This window comes from Vicugna pacos, chromosome 35 (genome assembly GCF_048564905.1).
Source record: "Vicugna pacos chromosome 35, VicPac4, whole genome shotgun sequence".
NCBI classification, from domain to species: Eukaryota; Metazoa; Chordata; class Mammalia; order Artiodactyla; family Camelidae; genus Vicugna; species Vicugna pacos.
This window is the reverse complement of record NC_133021.1, coordinates 33,005,718-33,027,815: the sequence shown is the minus strand read 5'-3', so window position 1 is coordinate 33,027,815 and position 22,098 is coordinate 33,005,718. Positions and strand designations below refer to the sequence as shown.

The 22,098-nt window shown below is 41.6% G+C and overlaps 1 protein-coding gene across 1 annotated transcript; it reads right to left on the bottom strand.

Annotated features, from left to right (window-relative positions):
* Window positions 1-575: 575 nt before the first annotated feature.
* On the bottom strand, window positions 576-14,247 carry LOC102526275 (dihydrodiol dehydrogenase 3-like). The gene is made up of 9 exons (XM_072955066.1): window positions 14,122-14,247; window positions 12,022-12,189; window positions 11,047-11,163; window positions 9,472-9,549; window positions 8,917-9,039; window positions 6,388-6,497; window positions 5,056-5,221; window positions 2,677-2,759; window positions 576-718 (listed from the first exon to the last, which is right to left on the bottom strand). Exons 1-9 carry the CDS (start codon window positions 14,203-14,205, stop codon window positions 676-678), a joined length of 972 nt encoding a protein of 323 aa, XP_072811167.1. The 5' UTR covers window positions 14,206-14,247; the 3' UTR covers window positions 576-675.
* Window positions 14,248-22,098: the final 7,851 nt, after the last annotated feature.

Below are 22,098 nucleotides of genomic sequence, written 5' to 3'. Positions count from 1 at the left end.
ATCAGGAAACTTGTGCAGGAAGTGGGGTCCACTGGGGTGGTCCCGGTAGGCTGGCCAGAGCAGCAAGCAGTGTTTGATCTGCTGCCTCTGTGTTGGGACTGAGAGCAATCCAGTCCTGCACTTGCTCTTGAGGAGTGGAGTCATGGTTTCTTACAGTCCTTCATTTTCAAACCAGACAAGGGGGTTCATTCACAATGCTGGTCTCCAGGGTTGGGGTGCCCTCTGTGGGGCTTGGACCCCTCTCCCTTCAAGGAGGTATCCCTGAGCCTGTTTATGCCTCTCCTCTCCCGGTCACCTGCTAGGTTGTGGGTCCTGACTGGACCCCTTCTCGTGCCCTTCTACTAGACTCTGTGAGGTTGTCTCTTGATAGCTGTGGGTGGAAAACAGTCATTCTTCTACTCTTCAGGAAGTCTGCAGTTATAATTCCTCTACATGCAGAGGTTTTCTTCTGTCCTTGTGGGTGGAAATGGGTCCAAGTTCCTTCTTGAAGGCAAGGTCTGCCTTTTGATCACCCTCCTAAGTATCCTTAATTTGGAGTCTATTATTTCACTAAAAAAATACAAGAAGCCTTAAACTAGAGACACTGCTTTTAATTAGCTCCGCCAGGTACAGAAATTCTTCCCACACCCCTAGAAGCAATACATTCAGACAGAACTCATGGTGGAGGGCTCACAGTCAATATTCTTCAGAAAATGGATAGTCAGGGTGATCACTAAAACTGAAAGAGAAGGAGAGATGTTGATTTTATTAACTCAGTATTACACTGTCAGAGAGACTGTTTTTCTGTGAAGGGAGTCAGGATGGGCTAAACCTCTAAATTTACAACCACATCCCTTCTGCTACCCCGATACACGTACATGCAGACCCCTGGTCCCTGTGCAAACTGCGCCTTCCTGCCCAATTCCCACATTCCCACGCGATATAAATGCCATGGTGATATTTTTCTTGATTGAAATTGAAATTTATAAGAGGGTGTAAGAACTATACCTAAAATGTTAAGGTCAGTTCAGCTTCAGGTGGAACATTTGGCCCAAGATGATGGCAATGTTCACAGTAAGACATGTGCTGGTCACACACTCATCCAACATATAAACACACAGCACCCCAGAACAGAGGGGCGCTGTAAATAAACTTCCAATCTCTTGAGAAGATAGCATGTACACCTACATAGCTCACTGACAAAATGGGATGACTACTTACTTAGCTGATAATGTATAAAAATTCAGTAATTAACATTACTGCTGTTTTCTGTTTTTTCCCCAAGTTTCTATTTTTCTTTCTACATTTGTCTTCTTTTCTTTAGTGGAGGTTCTGGGGAATGAACCAAGGACCCGGTGCATGCTAAGCGCACACTATACCACTGAGCTATACCCTTCCCACTAAATTCATCTTTTTCAATTTAATTTCACTAAAGGGTGCATCATGGGCACTTCCATGTGCCAAGAGCCATGCTGTTGACATGAGATTAGAAAGATAAGTAAATCTAGGCATTTACAGCCTAATGAGGAAGAACATAGAACTATACTTGAGAGCTTTTGAGTATAGAAAAGCAACTTTCCACCTCTTTTTCAGTTATAATCTCTTTTCTCAGAATCATGATGTAGCTTTACAAAAAAGAAAAAAGGTTTTAAATCTTTCTTTTGAAAATACATCTTCATTTTATCACTAATTTGTATACCCCTTCTCTCTATACTGCAAACTTCTCTCAGCTTGATGAGTCTTCCTTCTCTTCAATCCTGACATTCTCCTGCAGGAACTCAACGTGGAATTCCATGTGTGTGAATAAGTCAAAGTCAAGGACATAGGAGCTCCCCAGAGGATAGTGTCTGGACAAAGGCAACATGGAAGTAATTCTTGAATCAAGAAACCAGAGGAATCCAGATGACCTCATCTGTGTGTGTCCTACAGAAGACACAGGAGACGCTGCATGGAGAGTCAGTGAAGTTCGTGATCCATTTGTAACTCAGTTTGGTGAGATTACAAGAATGGGAACATGGAGCTGGATAGGGGGAAGAAATGCCAGTGAAGAGATAAATTTGGAACAAATGGATAGTGTGTTGAAAAACAAAAGACCAGTAAGGAGAAAAGCCACCAGACATTGAGGGGAGGGGGTGGAAGCGGGGCCAGGCTGTGACTTCATGGCACCTACACACATTGGCCTTTTTATGCTCCCTCCTCCATAAAAAGTATTAATGTTACATTTGACAGTTGCCTTGGGATAAAAACAAACGTAATCCTGGCTTGATTCATTATTATACCATCACTATTAATATAATCATTTTCCCGTGATTTTAATAAAAATGAAAAGTGAAGCATTCTCAGAGGTCCCTAAAAGAATAGGGGGCTGTACACACTGTGGCTTCCATGTCTAATGGGCGCACCGTCCCTGAGAGCAAACACGCCAGGCGCAGGGGTGAGGGGCATACATGTAGTGAATTCACCATAATGTGGGCTTTGCTCATTCTGCTCATGCGCTGTCCTGGCCCCACGCACATTTCTGTTGGCTCAGAGACTGAGCCCCAAGGGAACCCTCTGATCTGAGGTCTACAGGAAGCTCCTAGTTTACTCCTACCCTGGAAATCAGGACTGTCTTGCTGATTTAAGAAGGCTCACTTCCTCTGTTGACAGGCCTGCTGCAGAAAACAACGCAAGAGAAACGACCTACAAGTCACTTACGAAGTTGTATCACAATATCGTAAGTTTCTGTTGAGGCCGTCAATTGCTTTCATGTCTTCTGGCGTCAACTCAAAGTCAAAAACCTGGAAAGAAGGGAAGACTCACGTTAAAGTCTCCCTCAGGGAGCTGGCCTCCCCCGGGACCTGGAGAACTTGCACCTGGATGGAGGCAAGAAGAGGGCACAGGGAGGCCCTGCCCGGCCTCAGCTTCCAGGTGAACTGGCCTGGGACCCCTTCTGCTGAGTTCTCCGCCCCTCCTTTCCCACCCCCTCTCCTTCTCTGCTCTTCTTCACAGAGGGTTCCAGCTCAGCAAGCCCATATCTTTCTAAGTGAAATTCTGTGGCAGAAAAAAAAAAAACCTTGTTGGACAATCTGGACAAATCACTTGCACTTGTGCAAACATTAGACTAGATTTTCCTTCTCAATATTCCTAAAGTTTGACACAGCTTTGAGATGAAGCAAGTATTGGAAGGAGGAGTCTCGAAGTGTAAAAGTCTCTCCAAGAATCAGATATCAAGCTTACTCATTATGCATGAATAAATCTACAAAATAGGATTATATAAATGCCCTTGTGGAGAACACTATGGAACACCTTTAAAATATTAAGGACACCAAAATAATTAGAAGTTCATATCACAATCATGGAATAGAAATCTCAATTATGTAAAGAATTCAGATTTCTCAATAGTGACCTAGTGTTTCAATGTAACATGAAATCAGACACTTAGTCTTTTCTGAAAGCTGGTAAAGTAACACTCGATATTATATACAAGAACTGCTGATCAAGAGCAACCAAGAAACCCTTAAAGAAGAAAAAGTTACCATTTAGTAAAGCAACGAGTATTGTCCACTATATGAGAGTGCACAAAAGCAAATCATTAAATAGGACACAGAGAACACATAACTACTTGTGGACTTCTGATATATGACAGAGTTGACAATGAAAATCTGTGGGAAAATATGGACATTTGGATTTTGACTTAGTTACATGTTTATGAATATATATATATATATATATATCTCCTTTTTCAGTCATATTACAAAGTCAATTTCAGATGCATTACACACCCAGGTTTGAATGGAAGGATGCAGATACTTTTTCACGGTAATATTTCCTTGCCCCTTTAACTGATAGGACCTGTGACTTGCATTGGACAGTAAAATTTGCCACAAGCAGTGGTGAGTCAGTTCTGACCCTTGACATGAGGAGAATTTTTTCCCACTCACCGTCTTGGGGTCACACCACTGTGCTGAGATGAAGACCAGGTCGGGGGGCCACAGTCTAACCAACTGTATGTGAAAAACTATATGGAGCAGAGTGTAGGCTCCTCTGGCAAGAGCCAAATTCACCTGGTAAAGCAGGATTGCCCAGCTGCTCTGCGTTTAACTGCAAACATATGAGAGGCCCAGCGAAGAACAGAACAGCTTAGCTCAGTGCCGGCTTATTGCCAAACCACAGGGTCATGGGCTACATAAATGACCTTTGTAACACACCCCATAACTGGGGAGAGATCGCTGTACAGCTCTGGCTAACGGTATAATACTGGTCTCCTACACAAAAATCAAAAGATGCAGAAACCTAGCAAAAATGGACAAACTCTAATACCAGAATATCTCAAAGGCCGAAACTCCAGGAGATTAAAAGTATGAAAATAGCACTACATTGGCAATCAAGGAAATGCAGAGTAAGCCGCAACGATCTGGAGGTTGAAGATCACGGCTGTAACTTCCGGGAGCCCCAGATTCGCATGCTGGAAACCTCGCCCCCACGTGATGATATGAGGACATGGGGTCTCTGAGTGGTGATGCAGTCACGAGGGTGGAACTCCCTTGAATGAGATTAGAAAGCAATTCATACACCACAAAAAAGACTTGAGAGAACTCCGTTGCTCCTTCTACCACGGAAAGCTGCGATGAGAATTCTCCAACCCAGGACAGGGCCCTCGCCTGACCACACAAGGGCCCTGGTCTCAGAATCCAGCCTTTAGATCTGTGAGAATTGAATTTCAGTAGTTTCTAAGACACCCAAGCTCTGGTATTTTGTTAGAGCAGCCAAAATGGTCTAAGAAAGTCACATAATCCAATTTCCTGATTGGAGAATTTAGACACGAGGCATCACTTGCACAGGGTGACAGAATAAACAGCAAATGTAATACCAGAACTGACATCTCTCCCTTCTGTCCAATCTCAATTCCACTTCACCGTGCAGCCTCTCCTGCTGCAAGTGTAGGTGGAGAAAACCCTTAGGATCTCACTTAAGTCACCAGTGCAGGAAATAAGGGTAGCTCATCTTGGCCCAAAGACGCCTGGAAAGCAGCACACAGAGTGACCCCCGTGGAGGGTGTGAGATAGGAGCCCTGCCCCTCACCCCACGCATCACCTGCATGTTCTCTTTGATCCGCTTCTTATTGTAACTCTTGGCCAGAACCACCACCCCACGCTGCAGCTGGTAGCGAAGGGCAATCACAGCTGGAGTTTGCTTGTGCTTCTTGGCAATGGCACCAAGAAGCGGGTCGTCCAAGAGAACGGGGAGGCTTTGGTCCACCCTGGAAGGAAATTCAGAAACGCTGAGGAGCTGACACTGAGCGCTGAGTTTGCTAGGAGGCTTCCCAAACACTCCAAGTAGGGCCACCTAGACCCGTGCTTCTCAAAATGTGTCCCTGACCATCAGCATCCATGTCACCTGGGGTCTTGGCAGAAACGGGAGTTCCGTGGCTGAACCCAAGACACAGGTGATGAGAAGCTCAGGTGGGGCACCCAGGCATCTGGGTCACAAAGCTTGCAGGTCATTTGGACGCATAGGTGAGTTGAGACCAGTGCTTCCAAACCCACAGAATTTTCTCTTTTACTTCTCTGTGGCTGTTTTCTTCTCCAATCATAGCCCCAAAGTAAGGGCAAGGGCATGAAAGGAGAAATGGAAGGAAAACCTGAGGCTTTTTTATTTTAACTTTTCTCAGGTATTGACAAAAACTGAGTAGGCTCCAAATGAGAACTATTCATTGTATCATTACGTATAGTGTGCAATAAGATGTTTACAAAAATGGTTCAAAATCTAGTTTTTCAGTCACAATAGACCTGAGAAGTATATATTATTAACCCAATTTCAGATAAAAGGTAAGGGACGCTTGGGGAGCTGATTGTTGGAAATGTGTTCATTAGTTAATGAATAAATCATGACATAAACGTGCCTTTGGTCTCAGCTGGGGGTTAGATATAGATGGTAATGCAGACAGCTGTTATTGATTCATCTGTAAGAAATCACGTAATGGGAGAACACTGGCTGAGTGGTGGGCGACAAAAGAGAAAGATTTCTTCCCTTCCTTCCTCCTGTCCTCCAAGCCAGTTGAGCGCTATCTTCAGAGCACTGAGCATGGTATGATTAAAAATACTGCATCAAGCAGGATTTTACAGCACACGGCTGTGTGAGCTGTACCTCGTGCCTGGAACCCAACTGCTAGTGCAAATTGTTTTTCAATCTTTTATTGGGGCTACTGGTTCACAATGAGCCAAAATGCCATTTGAGTACCTTCTGGGAGAAACGAACTAGCACTCCTACCTTTTGGTAAGAAATACGCATATTTGTTGGTTAGAATTATTTACTCTGGAGGTCTTATTAGAAATCTAACATTTTTAAAAGGGGAATATAATTTTCATTCTATTAAAAAATAGAGTTTTAGGGAAAGCCCCTGTTGTCTTCATCAGGGTTCATTACCATTTGGGGTCTCTGTGGGATCCCAGAGCACTGTAGGCGACCAGAACAATGTCCTTGGACTTGCAGAAATCCAGCAGTTTGCTCTGGTTGAGATAAGGGTGACATTCCACCTGCGGAATGCCAGCACGGACAAGGGTCACATTATGAAACGGTAATATTAACATGACAGAGAAAGGTAAATATTTTTAAATGCTTTAAAAATAACGCTGTGTAACATAAAATTGGAACTGGAAATGTCAACATCAAGTAATGACTTTTCAAAAATACATTTAAATCTCACCCTTGAAAAAGTTACCAGTAATGACATTCCTGAGAACAAGCAATCTACCATCTTACACCAGCAGGAGACAGGCCTCATTCCAGATCTGGGACAAGAAAAGAACTGTTTGAATCCTGGACATCAAATTGTGCAGAAAGCAAGAATTTGCCCAAAGACTCATGAAAAAACTGTCTGAAGGACTCAAAGAATCAGTTTGAGGGGGAGTCTGTCGGTGACATTTGGTTTGATTTGAGCGTCAAAGGGAATTATGAGCAAAAGCAATTGTAACACACAGAGTCGGTCAACGTCCATGGGTCCCTATTGATGAGAGAGGGCGAGAGAGCAAACATATATGCCTCCACTGAAGGTGATCATGACAACAAATCCATCCTCAGACACTGACAGTCAATGGGAAAGACTTAAGTTTTTACCCTGCTTATGGGAATAACTGTATCCTAATCTGACTCAATGAGGGGATTTTATTTTTGCAGTAAATTGCCAAATAAGAATATTAATAAACACTGTTGAAAATTGAAAATGAGTTTTTACACATCTCAATGAAATAACTAATTCAAGAGGAACTCATTGATGGATCCTCAGACCGTAAGAAAAAATTTGAGGGAAATCAGTCTTCTAACGGCAATTACACTCCAGCAGATGACTAGGGAACTTCAACAGGAAAAATACACATTGCCAAAGGAAGGGTCTGGCCGCCAGTAGCTCTGCCACGGGGACAAAGGTACCATCACTGACAGCAGGACAGATCGTCATATGTGCTTCCCACTGGAGGGCGCTTTGAAGGACGCACTACGCAAAGGACATTTCTTGCCAAATGTTTAACCTTAATGTATTAAGGCGTTCAGATCTAACTACTAATATACGTGAGCTGGGAATCAAGAAACAAATTACTTAATACCACAAAAGAATAACCTGATAAACCTATTATATTTTTCAAAACCTGCCTAAATTTCATGGTAAGTTTTCGTGACCATTCCACATTAAAAGAGCATGATAAACAAGACTCAAGGTGACATATGAATCACAAAGAGATCCAGCACAACAAAATATTACATACATGCGTGTATATTATTATTGTGTATATGTTAAGCACATATTAAATATTAACACTGATAATATTGATACTATATATATATAACTCTATAATTTTATCGCCTACATTTTCCAAAGAAGACTCTTACTCTTAAGCTTCAGGCTGTACTGGAGGATATTATGTTATATGAAATAAGACAGTCAGAGAAAGTCAAATATTACATGACGACAGTTATGTGACATATCCAAATTGGTCAAATTCATAGAATCACACAGTAGAGTGGTGGCTTCCAGGGGCTGGAGGATGGAGAGATTGGGAGTTGCTAATAATGGACTTAAAAGTCTCAATTTCCCAAGAAGAATAAACTCTAGAGACCTACTGGACCACACTGCCCCTAGAGTTCACAATGTTGTAATGCATCGTACTGTATAGCATTGCACACTGAAATTTTTCTTACGAGTACAGATGTCCATTAACTTTTCACTCTACCATAATGTAAAAATACGAGAAAAGATGTAAGAATACAAAACCTAATGAATAAAATGTATTTAAACAGTTAATTTTATGGTGGACATCTATGGGACAGCTACAGCAAAGCTCAGCAAATCACAAGGGCTGCTGTACGTTTCAGCTAAACGGTCCTCAGTGAGTGTTTCCTCTACTCTTAGTGTTGCCATAAGCCGTTCACTTCATCCCTCTAACCTTGGTGACTTTCATGGTCTCCAGTAAATCTTTCAGTTCCATGAGTTTATTGAAGATCGCTCAAAACAGAGACACCAGGACCTTTAATTCCTATTTCATCTGATTTTCAATCTTTTTTTGTTTACTTCCCATTTCATGTTTTCAAGGCCTTCCTTCCTGCACACAGTTCCCTCCAAATCACATTCAACATCCAATTTCTAATGGTTTTGCAGCTCAGGGAAATGCCACCTTCCCCCTGACTTCCAGGTACCTATTCTAACCCTCCCTCATCTGCTTTCTCCTCCCTAGTTTCCTACACACAGTTTACCATTAAGGTCTCAACATCATTTACAAGACTTTCTCAAACAGAGATACCATTATGGGTTCTATTCACAGCATTCTAGTCAGAGGCTCTGCTCTCTAGAACCTTCTGCCCCACAAAGGGGGGAGGAATAGGAGGGGAGCTGAGTAGACACCTGGCTGAGGTGCAGGAAGAAGGTTGTGAGGACCAGAAGGAGAGGAGAGCGAGAGGGCTCACCTGGTTGCAGACGGGCTTGTGCTTGAGCCCTGGCTTGTTCAGGATCTTCTCCAGCTGCTTGTGGTTAAAGTTGGACACCCCGATGGACTTGGCCAGTCCCGCGTCCTTGCACTTCTCCATGGCCTGGGGAGGAAGGGTGGTGATGAGTCATTTGTCTCTGGCTATAGATCAGGAGTAAATGCAGGTAAGATCTGTTAAAATGGTCATCGCCAGAATTAGGACTGATTATCAAGAAGAAAAATGTAATAAATCAAACAAGGGAAAGAGGTCATAACATAAGAATAAGAATCACAGTCTTCTTAGAAAACCCAAGACCGTGTAGGACACGTGGAAGGAAGGAGATGTCTATCCTCAGTGTCCCAAATTCCTCCCCTTTGCTCCTTTATACACACTGAGGTAATGACTTCCCCCACACCACACCAGCACGGCAGCCTTTTTAAAGCTTGTTAATTGCTGAATCCGATGGTCCACACACCGCTCCCACAGGTGGAAGACGTGAGGGAGATGCCCCCTCTCCTGCCTTCCTCCCCTGTGCTCTCTCCTCCACAGACTCACCTCCCACGTGCTACAGAGATCCACTGTGTCAAATATTAGTTTTCCATTTTCATCTTTGGGAAGAGGGTCCTCCCCTGGCTGGAAGAGAAGCAATCATTTTAGAGCTGTCACAAAGTAACTTGGCCAAGCGTAGCCCTGCCGGCAGGCACACCTAGGACCAGGACACTCAGCCTCCACGAGGCAGGTGTTGCGACATTCGGGATACTGGTATTTGCAAAGCGGCTTGCATGGGGAGCCGTAACGAGCGTCTTTAGGAGACAGGCTTCCTGGAACCTCTTGCACTTACTATAAGTTGTAACGAATATAATTGTCCTGCTTCCTAACGGGGACTGTCGGGGATGTATGTGAATGGTCTGCCCTGTATACTTCCCTCTTGCAAAATGCCTCCTGTTAGCTGAGAATGGAAGTAAGTTACCTAATTTCTGGCATAACTGCAATATTGACTTAGTCAATATTCCCTCTCAACACTGAGACGGCACTCACATGAACCAGGCAGGATCAATGCAGGCCGTCCTCAGGTTCAAAAGGAATGTGGACCATCCAGACATTCTTGCAAATGTTAATGACTATGAGCACTGACCTCAATCAAGGCCATATTTGCCACCAATGGAAAATATGGAGATAACAATGAAGAAAGGCAAGAGTAATGCTATGTTAAAAGATAGAGACAAGGACACATTTCTGAAGTCTACTGCCAGCCCTTAACTCTATCCGTGGCTGGACAACCCATTTACGTAATTCATTAAGCTATTTTGTGTAGGAGACCTTGCGTAGATTTCCGTGACCTAAAATCAAGAGCTCTACATAGCACGGTTGTTAATTGCTAAGTGCAGTCTATAAAATATTGTGAAGACACCCAACATTTTATGCAAGGTCTCCCAAGTCCCTCTAAAGACTGATGATTTAGACCCATCCAGAGAAAACGTCTCCAAACTTCTGAACTTGAAAAGTGAAAGAGAAGATAAAATCATCATGTTCAAGTCTAAGGCACTCTCATCCCTCACTACAGCAGCCCCCAAATCTGTGTTTATCCAATCCCAAAGAGACTCTGGAGTCACACTCAGGACCCTGTGCTGGACTTGCCCATTTTTATTTCCACAAGATTTTAAGGCAAATGGTGTGAGATTGTTGGACTCTGTTTTCTTGGGGGCATGGGAAGAAAATTAAGGATTCAAAAAAGTTACTAAAAATATAATACGAAATTGTTACTTTGGGGATTCTACTGTACTGTAATTATCCTTACAACCTTCTAAAAAATTTTTAATTCAAACATTCATGCAAGTTACTAGATGTTTTGACATAAGAAATAAAATCGGGGTGGGAAGGGATAGACTGGGATTTCAAAATTGTAGAATAGATAAACAAGATTACACTGTATAGCACAGGGAAATATACACAAAATGTTATGGTAACTCACAGAAAAAAAAATGTGACTATGAGTGTGTATATGTCCATGAATGACTGAAAAATTGTGCTGAACACTGGAATTTGACACAACATTGTAAAATGATTATAAATCAATAAAAAATGTTAAAAAAAAGAAATAAAATCATTATCATCACACAAACTGCCAACCTTCATAGCCACGGGAAAGTGAATAATATAGAGGTCCACATAGTCCAGTTGAAGATCTTTCAGTGACTTTTCCAAGACTGGTCGCACCAACTCTGGTCGGAGGAAAGTGGCCCAAAGCTGCAGAGGTTCAAGAATGAAAGCTGTGTTAAATCGTACTTCACGTGATTTTGTTGTTATTTTTTCTCCTCTTTCACCTAATAGTTAGACCTTCCCACCGTTTTGGAACCAATGACCACTGAGGAAAAATACTGCCTTTCTTTTTGAGGATCTTCTTGATCTAAACTACCCACGTAAACTTTATTACTTGCTTGGCGTTATCATCAGTGCATGTAGTAACAATGGCAGGAGAAGACCCAGGAGGTTGAAAGTGGTACAGAATTAATTACCATGTCCATCAACTAAATTATGTTGGTACAGTTTAAAATCATTTCAAAAACTTGGACTAATTCAATCAGTCGATCCTCTTAGGAATAATTAGTATATATTTGTTTGCATAACTGAACAAATGGTCTTTTGATTGTATTAATATGTGCGGAACGCGGCTGAAGACGCTGTGACTCAATCTTGAGTAATACACAGAGAGCCTCTCCTGTCCCTCTCTCTTATAGACAGAGGTGAAAACAGATTCACAATGTGAAGAAATTTTAGAAGGTCACCCAGATATAAGGGAAGGTATATTATGATCCCAGTTCTCTGGTTTATTAGCCCATGCTAAGTCACACTGCTCTGGTCTAGGCTCAGAGAAGTAAAGTGACTATACTTTAAAGTTACAATTTGAACACAGTGATGATGAGAAAGCCATCAACTCTCTAGTCTTTTATTTGGGGAGGGCACAAGATTTACTATGTAATATATGTGGGGAAATCTTTTACCAATATGCACGCTCAGCAAAAAAATACTGACGCCATTATACATCATTGTCACTTATGCACGATCACGGTTCACACATGGGCACACACAGCACACACACAGCACCTTTGAAGTGTAGAATATGTCTTCTCTCTTCACAGTGCCGTCTGCAATCTTGCTTCGGATGGCCTGTCCAACCTGCTCTTCATTTTGGTACATATATGCACAGTCAATGTGGCGGAACCCAGCATCTATAGCAAATTTGGTGGCCTCTAGAGCTTCGCTCTTAGGAACCTACATAAGCAACAAAGGTTGTGCTTCAATATCCACACAATTAAGAGACTGCTGAGGCACAAGCTGTGACCTCCCCAAGCATCAACTTCTCTTCATGCCTTAGGTTCGTGCTACATGTGTGGTGACGAGCCCATAATGGATTCTCTGGACTTTCCTGGTCAGTAATTAAAGGTGGAAATCCTGGAAGCCCTTTAACGCAGGCAATCTTTTATTGATTGCTGGAATCAGAGGTCCCCAAGACCACCCTCTTGTTCAGTGATTTGCTAGAAGAACCCAAAAGACTCAGCCAAAAGTTCTAGTCATCGATATGATTTACACTGTGAGATGTCTGCAATGAAAACAACAGCGGGATAAAGTACACGGTACAAATCATCAAGAAACAAGGTGAAAGCTTCTAAGGACCATCTATAAATGTAGTCACAGAATACACCAAATGGAAACTGTAGCTATTCAGGGTGTACAAAGCAATGTTTTCATAAATACATCCATTGTGAAATGGTACCAAATCAAACAAGTTATCATAGCTATCACTTTACACAGCCAGCTTTTTGAGATGTGCATTGGGAAAACTGAAGGTCTACTCCATCAGCACATCTCAAGAATATAATCCTTTGTTTCAAACTACAATCACTATGCTATACATTAGGTCTCCAGAACTTACTCATCATAAACCTGAAGGTCTGATACATAGATCAACATGGTTCCATTTTTCCCACCCCTGTTCCCATCTCCTGGTCACCATGCCTTGACTCTCTGCTTCTATGAGCTTGATCATTTTTAGATTCCACCTACAGAGATATTTTGTGGTATCTGTCCTTCTGGGTGTGGCTTATTTCACTTTGCTCAATGTTCTCCAGGTTCATCAGTGTGGTTGCAAACTCTTTTGTCAGGGTGAGTAACACTCCATTTTTTAAATCTATTTCAGAATCTTTTCTTTATCAGTGAGGTAGGTATTTGGAATAACTGCTCTCTACTGGTTCCAGTCATGGTCATTCCTTCAGTGTACAGCCACTCAGAGACTGACCAAGGAATGTACTCCAGTGCTTCAGGGATATCCTGGGTCCTTCCCTCCCCTCATCCCACGCTGCACTACAGAGTAAACAAGCCCTGTCTTCTGTCTCCAAAATGTCTCTGAAGATTTCCTTCTGTTTCACAGACAAGAAGAGGGAGAATCAAAGTTTAATCTAAGACCAGTCCCTTGTCCTACAACTGAATAGTTAAGAGGCAAGTTACCCAGCACCTTTCTGACTTCTAGCCTAGAGACTTCACATTTTGCCCAACTTTCGTCCAAACACTGACGTCTATACTTTCATAAAATACATTGCAAAACCCAAGAATTGAAGCTTGACCTGTAAGACTGTAGCTCATTCCCTCCAATGATATTACAGTTTCCATCAGGATAAGTTCCAGCAGAACAGAAGCGCATAGCAAACCACGGGTGGACTATTTCTGGCCTGGCACCCAGCAGGCTAACACACAGCAGAAAAGCAATTCCCTCTCATTTGTTTTCATTCACCTCATCTTCAGGACCTCTTATCTCAGACATTTCTCTGATCTTTCTTGGAAGGGGGAAAGATTTCTTGAATTGCTGATATATACAGAGAAACTGCTTCATTGCAATCACATTCAAAGCAAAGCAACTGGCAGTCAGTGTTCTTGGCAACTGAGTTTCATCACTTCCATCAAGCTGGGAAAGAAATAGAAACTGTGGAGAGACCCAGAATGATCTGGAGTTGACCAAAGTTTCAGAACAGGATGCACAGTGAAGACTGAGTACTTTCTCCCCCGTCACAAGGAGTGGTTCTAGGCTGGTTAGGGGAAGCAAGGGGGCCTCCCAGAGTCACCCAGGAACTCAGTGAATTTAAAGTCCAGTTTGTTTCCACCCATGTTACATCTATTTTAAATGCTCAGCTCAAAGATCACTATTGTTACCTCCTCAGGTGCATAGGTGCCAAATCCCAGCACAGGAATGAAGTGGCCGTCATTAAGCTCCCGACGCTGATGTTTGGGATCCATTGCCTGTGGCTCCTCTGACTGAGCAGACTGTGATTTCTGCTGCGCTCACAGTTTATAAATAACAGGAAGGTACCACCCCAACTGCACCGTCCAATTGTTAGCAAATATATTGTGGGAGGAGCAGGTTAAAGCTGTAACCATGGAGTAAGAAACATTTGAAGTGAATTAACTTATTTGGTTTGTTATCAGAATAATCTTAAGTACCATATAATGATAAATTCATCATTAATTTTTTGCAAAATTTTATCTCATCAGTTTAGTAAATAATTTTAAAACTCTGGAGCCATTTACATCACTGTTGATTATTGCACAAGAGTTGCTAAACAGCTATTGACCAAGTATTAGACTAGAAACTTTCACATACCAGTATTTTTTGTTTTCCTAATTATGAAGCCCAATCCTGGTCAAAGATCAACTGAAACAACTATTTTACAGTCCATACACATACACACATACACACACACACAATCACACAATTTAAAGGATGGATTAATGGGCATTTTTCAAAATGTTAACACTTAATAAAGAATTAAAACTTCAACTAAAAATAAATTTGCCTTTTTCCATTTCCCACCAGGAAAATTATTTTGCGTTACCGTCCTGGCACAGGTGAAATCCTGATAATGATATCAAATAGGACAACCTGGGAAACTGCCTGTGGAAGGTTAATTATTACTAGTTTTTGGATATCCTGTGCACTGTGTAACCAGACTGTTAGATTGGATACACACTTTATCTAGTTATATAACTTTTAAAGCTATCATGACATAAATGATAAATATTTTATATACTTTATTATCTTGCTCAACATTATTCATTAAAGAAAAAGCTGTAAACCAGTTAAATTGTAACACATTTAGGAGAAGTTAGGAAAATCATGACACACTTATACAAGGGAATGTTGTGAACCAACTAAAATTTAACGTATAGAGCCATGTCAGCAAAATGGTGTACTAGAAAATAATGAATTCTCCAATAGAAATGAAAGGGGAAACCTCAGAAGCTAGCTATAAAACTTTACATGAGCTCTGGAAAACAATCAAACAAAAATCTACAGCAACAAAATGAACACCCAATTGGGAAAAATTCAGGATCAAAGTGGTAAAAGGTTTCACTGTGTCAGTACTCGCCCTTAGCACTCCCCTTGACTCATGCAGAGCAGTCTTGATGTGTAAGGGCATCGGCCCAGCTCCTTGTCCCTCCTCAAACCAGCAAGATCACAGAAAATCTTATTTGCAATGTTCCAAACCTATCTGGGGTCTGCCTGAAGACCGGTGTTTTTTCTGCCCAACTCTAAACTTAAACTGAAGGGCGGCAGGAATATCTCATTCCAGCTGCAGGGAGACCATACGTACACAGCGGCCAGGGACAAGGGGTTAAAGGAGGAGACACAGACTAGAGCGTGTAAAATTCTGAGTAGAACTGGGGTGTGTATTTGCAGGATATTAAGGGATTCAAAAAGCAGCCATGTATTCAGGGGAATCAAAAAGCCACACCCAGGCCAGGCAACATGCAGGCTCAGAAGGGAACCCAGGAGCCCTTCAGCTTTACTGCTGGGCTGACCCAGGACGAGCAGCACGCCAGGCTAATTATAGAAGCGTCCTGACGTGGAACAAACCTGCAAAGTGCGGGTCGTCGGCTGCTGCTTCCAGTGCCCAAATATAAACACACAATCAAAGCATTAAATAGGGAAACATGGTCCACTAAAAGACAAAAATAAATTAGCAGAAAATTCTTCCTAAATAAGAACAGGCATCGGAATTAGTAGACAAAGAGTTTCAAAACAACTTTCTTACACATGCCGAAGTGATTGAAGGAAAAAAAATTGTCAAAGAACTAGAGGAAAACAGGCAATTGATACATGAATATAATGATTACTATCAAATAAGGTATAGAAAGTATGCAGCTTAAGGCACAAGAAGGAAAAAGGAAAGTATGTGAACACACAAAAGGACTTGTAGGACCATCATTTGAACTCATACACACATCAGAGTTCCATGAGAGAGAGACAATGGGACAGAAGATTATTAACAGAAATAATAACAAAGACTCCCCAGATTGGATGAAGGACATGAATTAACAAATGTGAGAAACTCAAAGAACTACAGGTAGAATCAACACAAAGATATCCATATTTACATACATTGTATTCAAACTCATCAAACAAGACAAGTCAGCACCTTGAAAGCAACAAGAGAAACATGACTCATCAGGCAGAAGGGATGCGGGACACATTATCAATGCACTCCTCATTAGAAACATCCGAGGATACAGGGCAGTAGGAGTATGCATTTGAAATGACAAAAGAAAATAAAATACCCTGTCAACCAAGAATTCTACTTCCTGCAAACAGGTCCTTCCAATATGAGGGCATAATTAAGACAATCTTAGATAAACAATAGATGAGGAAGTTTGTTGTCATTGGAACTGCCTCATGAAAAATGTAAAGAGTTCAAAGGAACAGATGCTGGATAGCAACTCAGAGCCGTAAGAAGATATAAAGACCTCTGGTGTGGGTCAATATAGGAGCAAATATAAAATTATCCATTTCTGCAAGTTTGTTTGGTACCTCTAGTTTTCCTTGTCAACAAGATTTAAAAGATAAGTGCATAAAATAATCATGGATCTATGCTAACGTGTACACAAAGTATGAATGTGAAGTGAATGACATCAATAACTTACATTGGGAGATGGGGAAAGAGCTCTACAGTAGCAGAGTTTTTAAGGCATGGCGGTTAAATTGTTATCAACTCAAAAGTATTGCTATAGCTTCACAATGTTATGTGTAATCCACACGGCGATCACAAGGAGGATGGCAGTAAAACACAGAGGAAAATGAGAAGGGAATAAAAACATGTCGCTACCAAGATCATCTAAACAAAGGAAGGTAGTACGCAAGGGACTTAAGGCATATTGGGAAAAAAGATTGAAATGGCGAAAGTCTTTTCCTTTCAGTAATAACTTTGAATGGAAATAAGTTAAACTCCACATTCGACAGCTATCTATTGGCAGAATATATCTTTAAAAAATATATCAAGTTTCTGTTCTCTGCAAGAGACTCACTTTGTATCTAAGGACACAAATATTTCGAAAGGAAAAGATGGTAAAAGGTACTTCATGTATACAGCAACCGAAAGAGAACTGGTGGGACTACAACAATCACAGAACCGAAAAAAAATAAAAAGGCTTTGGAATGAAAATTGCAGCAAAAGACAAGGAGGATATTATATACTGATTAAAAAGAGCAATTATAAATACATATGGGCCAAACATCAGAGCTCCGATATATATAAAATCATCATGAACAGAACTGAAGGGAGAAATAGGCACAACTACAATACGAGATGGAAACATCAACACCCCACTGTTGATAATTGATAAAACAGCCAGACAAAAGATCAATAAGGAAATACAAAAGTGCTGTGAGTAACTGTAAGCCAACACCCTGAAGAATGTAGATCAAATGGAAAATTCCTACAAACACACAACCTATGAAGACTGAATCGTGAAGGAGCAAAAAACCTGAGAAGACCTGGCTCTATTACGGGGATTGGATCAGTGATCAAAAACCTATCAGTAAAGACAGGCCAATGGCCAGATGGCTTCACTCGGGAAGGCCACACATCACTCAAAGCAGAATTAACAACAGTTACTCTTAAGCCTCTTGCAAAAACCTGAACTGGAAGAAACACTTTCTAAATCATTCTATGAGGCCAACATTACCCTGGGTACAAAACCAGACACAGACACTGCACAAAAATGAACTACAAATATTGCATAGAATTATTGTTGCAAAAAAGCTCAACAAAATTCTACAAAGCTGAATTTAGCAACATACTAAGAATTATACACCATGACCAGCTGAGATTCTTCCCTGGAATGGAAGAACTGTTCACATGTTAATTTGAGGAAAGGCAGTACACCACATTAACAGGGAGAAGGGAGCAAGCCACATGAAATCACAATTGATATGGAAAAAGCACTGGACACAACTTATTATCTATTCGTGAAAAAAAAACACTCACCAAATTAGAAAGAGAAAGAATCTTTCTCAGCATGATGAAGCCCGTGTATGAAAAACCACAACTAATATCATACTTAGTGTTGAAAGGACTGAAAATATTCCTGCATAATATCAATAATATGAAAATTTATCTATTTTTACCTTCCAGTCAACATACTATTGGTAGTTCCAGCTACAGTAATAGAACAAGAAAAAATATGTATGCATCCACAGACGTATAATTAATTATCTGTATTCTGAGATACCATGATCTTGTATATAGAGAACTATAAGATAAAACAAAAAAATGTTAGAACTAATAAAAAATTTCAGCAAACGTGTAGTGTATATCAACACAGAAAAAGCAGTGACATTTCCATACACTAACAATGAACAACCTGAGAAGAAAATTCAAAAAGCAATTCATTTGAAATAGCATGGAAAAGAATAATGCACTTAGAAACAGCCCAAAGCAAAGGCCATGTATAATTACAAATAAAAAAAAATTGAAGAAAGTTAAGAACACAAAAATATATGGCAAGACACTTGTATTCATGAATGAAAGACTTAGGTTGGCAATACCAGCCGAAATGATCCATACTTTCAATGGAATGTTATGTACATTCCAACATCACTTTGTACAGAAGTAGAAAACACACCCTGAAATTCTTGTGGAATCTCAAGGAATCTTGAGTAGCCAAAACAATCGTGAAAAGGAAGAAACAAATCTTGGGGGAAAAAAATTATTTTAAAGAACAAGTTTGGGTTTTCACAGTTGTAGATTTTGTAACTTGCTGCAAAATTATTCTTAGAAACAACATAGAGTGAAAAATGGCATAAAGACAGATCTGAAGAGCAATGAAGTAGAGGAATTAGGAATAAACATGCACATGTATAATCACATGACATTTGACAAGGTTGCCTGGCTCTTTCCATAGGAAAAGGGCTGTCTTTTCAACAAACAATGAGGACAAAATTAGACGTTGACACTCAAAAGAAAGAATTTAGATGTCAAACTCACACCACACATACACACAAACACTGTCACCACACACAGCACACACACATACCACAAACACACACAACACACACACACACACACACAGAGACAAAAACCTCAAAATCCATCAAAATCCTAAACATACAAGACACACAATGAAACCCCTAGAGGAAAAAACCATGGAGAAATCATGATGTTGGATTTGACCCTGATTTCTTGGAAATGTCACCAAAAGCACAGGCAAAAGAAGAAATAGATAAATTAGTGCTCATCAAAGTTCAAAACATTTTTGCGCTAAAACAAACTGATGAGAGAGTGGATACTCAATACTCAGAATGGGAATTTAAAAACTCCTTTACAAATAGTATTTCTGGTAAAGCTGAATAAAATAGAACTTCCTGGCACATACCCCAAACCTTTGCTTTACCTCAAATCATCTTGGCTCAACTGCCCGGATGGTGCTTGGTGACCCATAGGCTTTCTTGCATACTAGCTCCAGTGTTACATTCTTCACTATCCCTTCCTATTGATGCAAAATTGGCATTTTTAGATGCCCTCACTCTGAGATTGCCGTCACTACCACCGTTTCTCTTCCCTAAGGCACTCAGAGTGTTTTCTAGCACTTTCTGCGTTTGCACCTTGAAGTAATGCCAGTGTATCCGGGACAACGTGGACAATGTAGGACTTCCCACAAGCTCCACAGGAAGCGCCTCCACATGGGAATGAAAGTACGTTTCTTCACTGACCTCACACCAAGCTCTTTGCTATTTTCTCTCAACACCCTTCAGTAGTGCGCTGGGTTTCTCTTCTGTTTTTTATTTGGCTTGAGTTCTCTATACGCAGCATCCAGAACTGACGGAGCTGTGCGGGCAGGAGGATCCTAAGTCCCATGTGAAGGGGGCCAAGTTACCCTGGGCACTGCCCCCGGTTTCTGCTTCTGCTCCCTCCGTCTCTGCTTCAGAGGCCCCGCCTGCTCCTCGTCACCTGTGCGTTTCTGCACTTTCAGGATCTCGGAGTGTGAGGGACCTTGAAGTCACAGACAACAGCAGTCACAGAATAAGGGAAAGTGTCAGGTCACAACAGGAATGCAATGTCATGTCAGTAAGCATCTTCATTATAGAAGGAGTTAATAATACATAAGAAAATGCTCAGATTCTCAAAAAAAGAATTCAAAAAGCTCTTGTTTGGCTAAAACGCATTCCCACATCTGCTGGGTGCTCATCCAGTCTCTCTTAAATGAGAACAATTGTATTGTTCTTAATCTGATGGTGATAAAAGCCCTCTCCTCGACACAGCACATAAATTTCCATCCACAAATGCAGAGGAATAGGAACAAACACAGCTCATTGTTTTTCCTGAAAGTGATTTTATTTGGACTATTTCAAATTTGGTATTCCTTGGAAAATGACAGCTGAGAGCTGACTGTATTCAAAATACAGAACTAGGACCTTGGGAGGTCTCTCTGACCATCAGGACCTGCTCCCACAGAGGTGGCTGTGGTCTCAAGCCCCGTGGTCCAGCCACCTCCTGCTGCTCTGTGTGCCCATGCCAGTGGGACAGGAAATGATTTCTGCTTGGAGGTTTCAAAGTCTAAATGCTGATATACAAAAGAAACAAGTCAAAAAGGTTTAACATAATACCTAGATGAGTGTAGGGATGGATGACACCTTTTATTTGAGCTGGGGGAAAAATCCTCAATCAGAAGACTCTTCATAGCTTCCAGACACAGAGCTCTTCTCTCAGAAAATATCTGAAAGCTGACACATGACACAAGTGTGGCATTCACAACAGAAACGAATGTGAAGGTCCACTGCTCAAATGTGGTGAAAATCAGCGTCATGTATCTTCTTATTTGGTCACAAACTAGGGAAGTCGCTCTCAATCAAGTCACTGCTCATCACATCTGAAGCATCTTTTGTTCTGCCTGCAGGAAAGGGGCACAAAATGTAGTGACTTCTGCCTTCAGGGGACCCAGATGCCAAGAGGCGGGGCTGAAGGGGGTGAGCCCTGGGTGTGCTGCTCCTTCAGGGACCCCAGGGCAGGCTCTGATGTGCTGGACAGAGTGTGGATCCCAGAGGCCCAGGCTGCACGGTCTCCTGGTAATGCAATGCCCAGTAGAATCCTCCAGGCTCCTGAGCTTCACAAGAGAAGCAGGCTGGTCCACTGAGGCTTTTGCTTCTACAGAAAACAACAAATATTTGCTCCTCAAACCATATATTGATATGCCGTTTCTAAAAAGTAAAAGAAGTGGCCAGTAGTATTCATCTCTAGGAAGTGGCCTCATTGGTTAATGACTTATCTGTGCTGAGAGGGGGTGACATTGTGCTCTGTGTGAACGAAACTAGAGGTCACGTGGGCTGGGTGGGGGCTAATGGGTGGGGAAGTGGTGACCAACAGCTGGAAGGGCACAGCTTTGGGAAATGGGGAAGAAATGGAATGTGTAGGGGGAGGGCTGGGGAAGGGAGGGAGGGGTAGAGAGGACAGGAGGCCCTGTTGTTGCCCTGGGAGGGGCCTGGGGAAGGAACTGAGACACTGATGGGTTTTAATGATGGTTTTGGATGGAATTTGTAACTCTGCAATTCTAAGTACAATTCACCTCGCTCACTGTGGTGCCATGGAGTGGGCTCTGTTTGAAGAATAAAATGTGTCCCAAATGTGGCCTCGAAATGAGGGAAGAATGCTGATGCTTTTTTGCAGCGTTTCTTAGTTTACTATCACTGCATCCTACCATCAAAGCCCCAGAATCCACTGGAGCCATGGTCTCAGAGGTGACTCAGCAATTTTCTCATGGTTCCGAAACCCCTGGCCAGGTGTAAAGTGCAAGGGAGGTGGAAAGGAGCGTTTTGAACTTTGATAGCTCCTTCCGTGCCAAAGCTGACTTGGAAAACAA

Excerpts from the sequence above, each read along its gene's own strand:
- LOC102526275 (XM_072955066.1), bottom strand. The coding sequence starts at position 14,205 with ATGGATCCCAAACATCAGCGTCGGGAGCTTAATGACGGCCACTTCATT. Across the intron at positions 9,550-11,046 it reads ACTTTCCCGTGGCTATGAAG|CCAGGGGAGGACCCTCTTCC; the intron begins GTTGGCAGTTTG and ends CTTCTCTTCCAG. Across the intron at positions 5,222-6,387 it reads TCCCACAGAGACCCCAAATG|GGTGGACCAAAGCCTCCCCG; the intron begins GTAATGAACCCT and ends ATTTCCTTCCAG.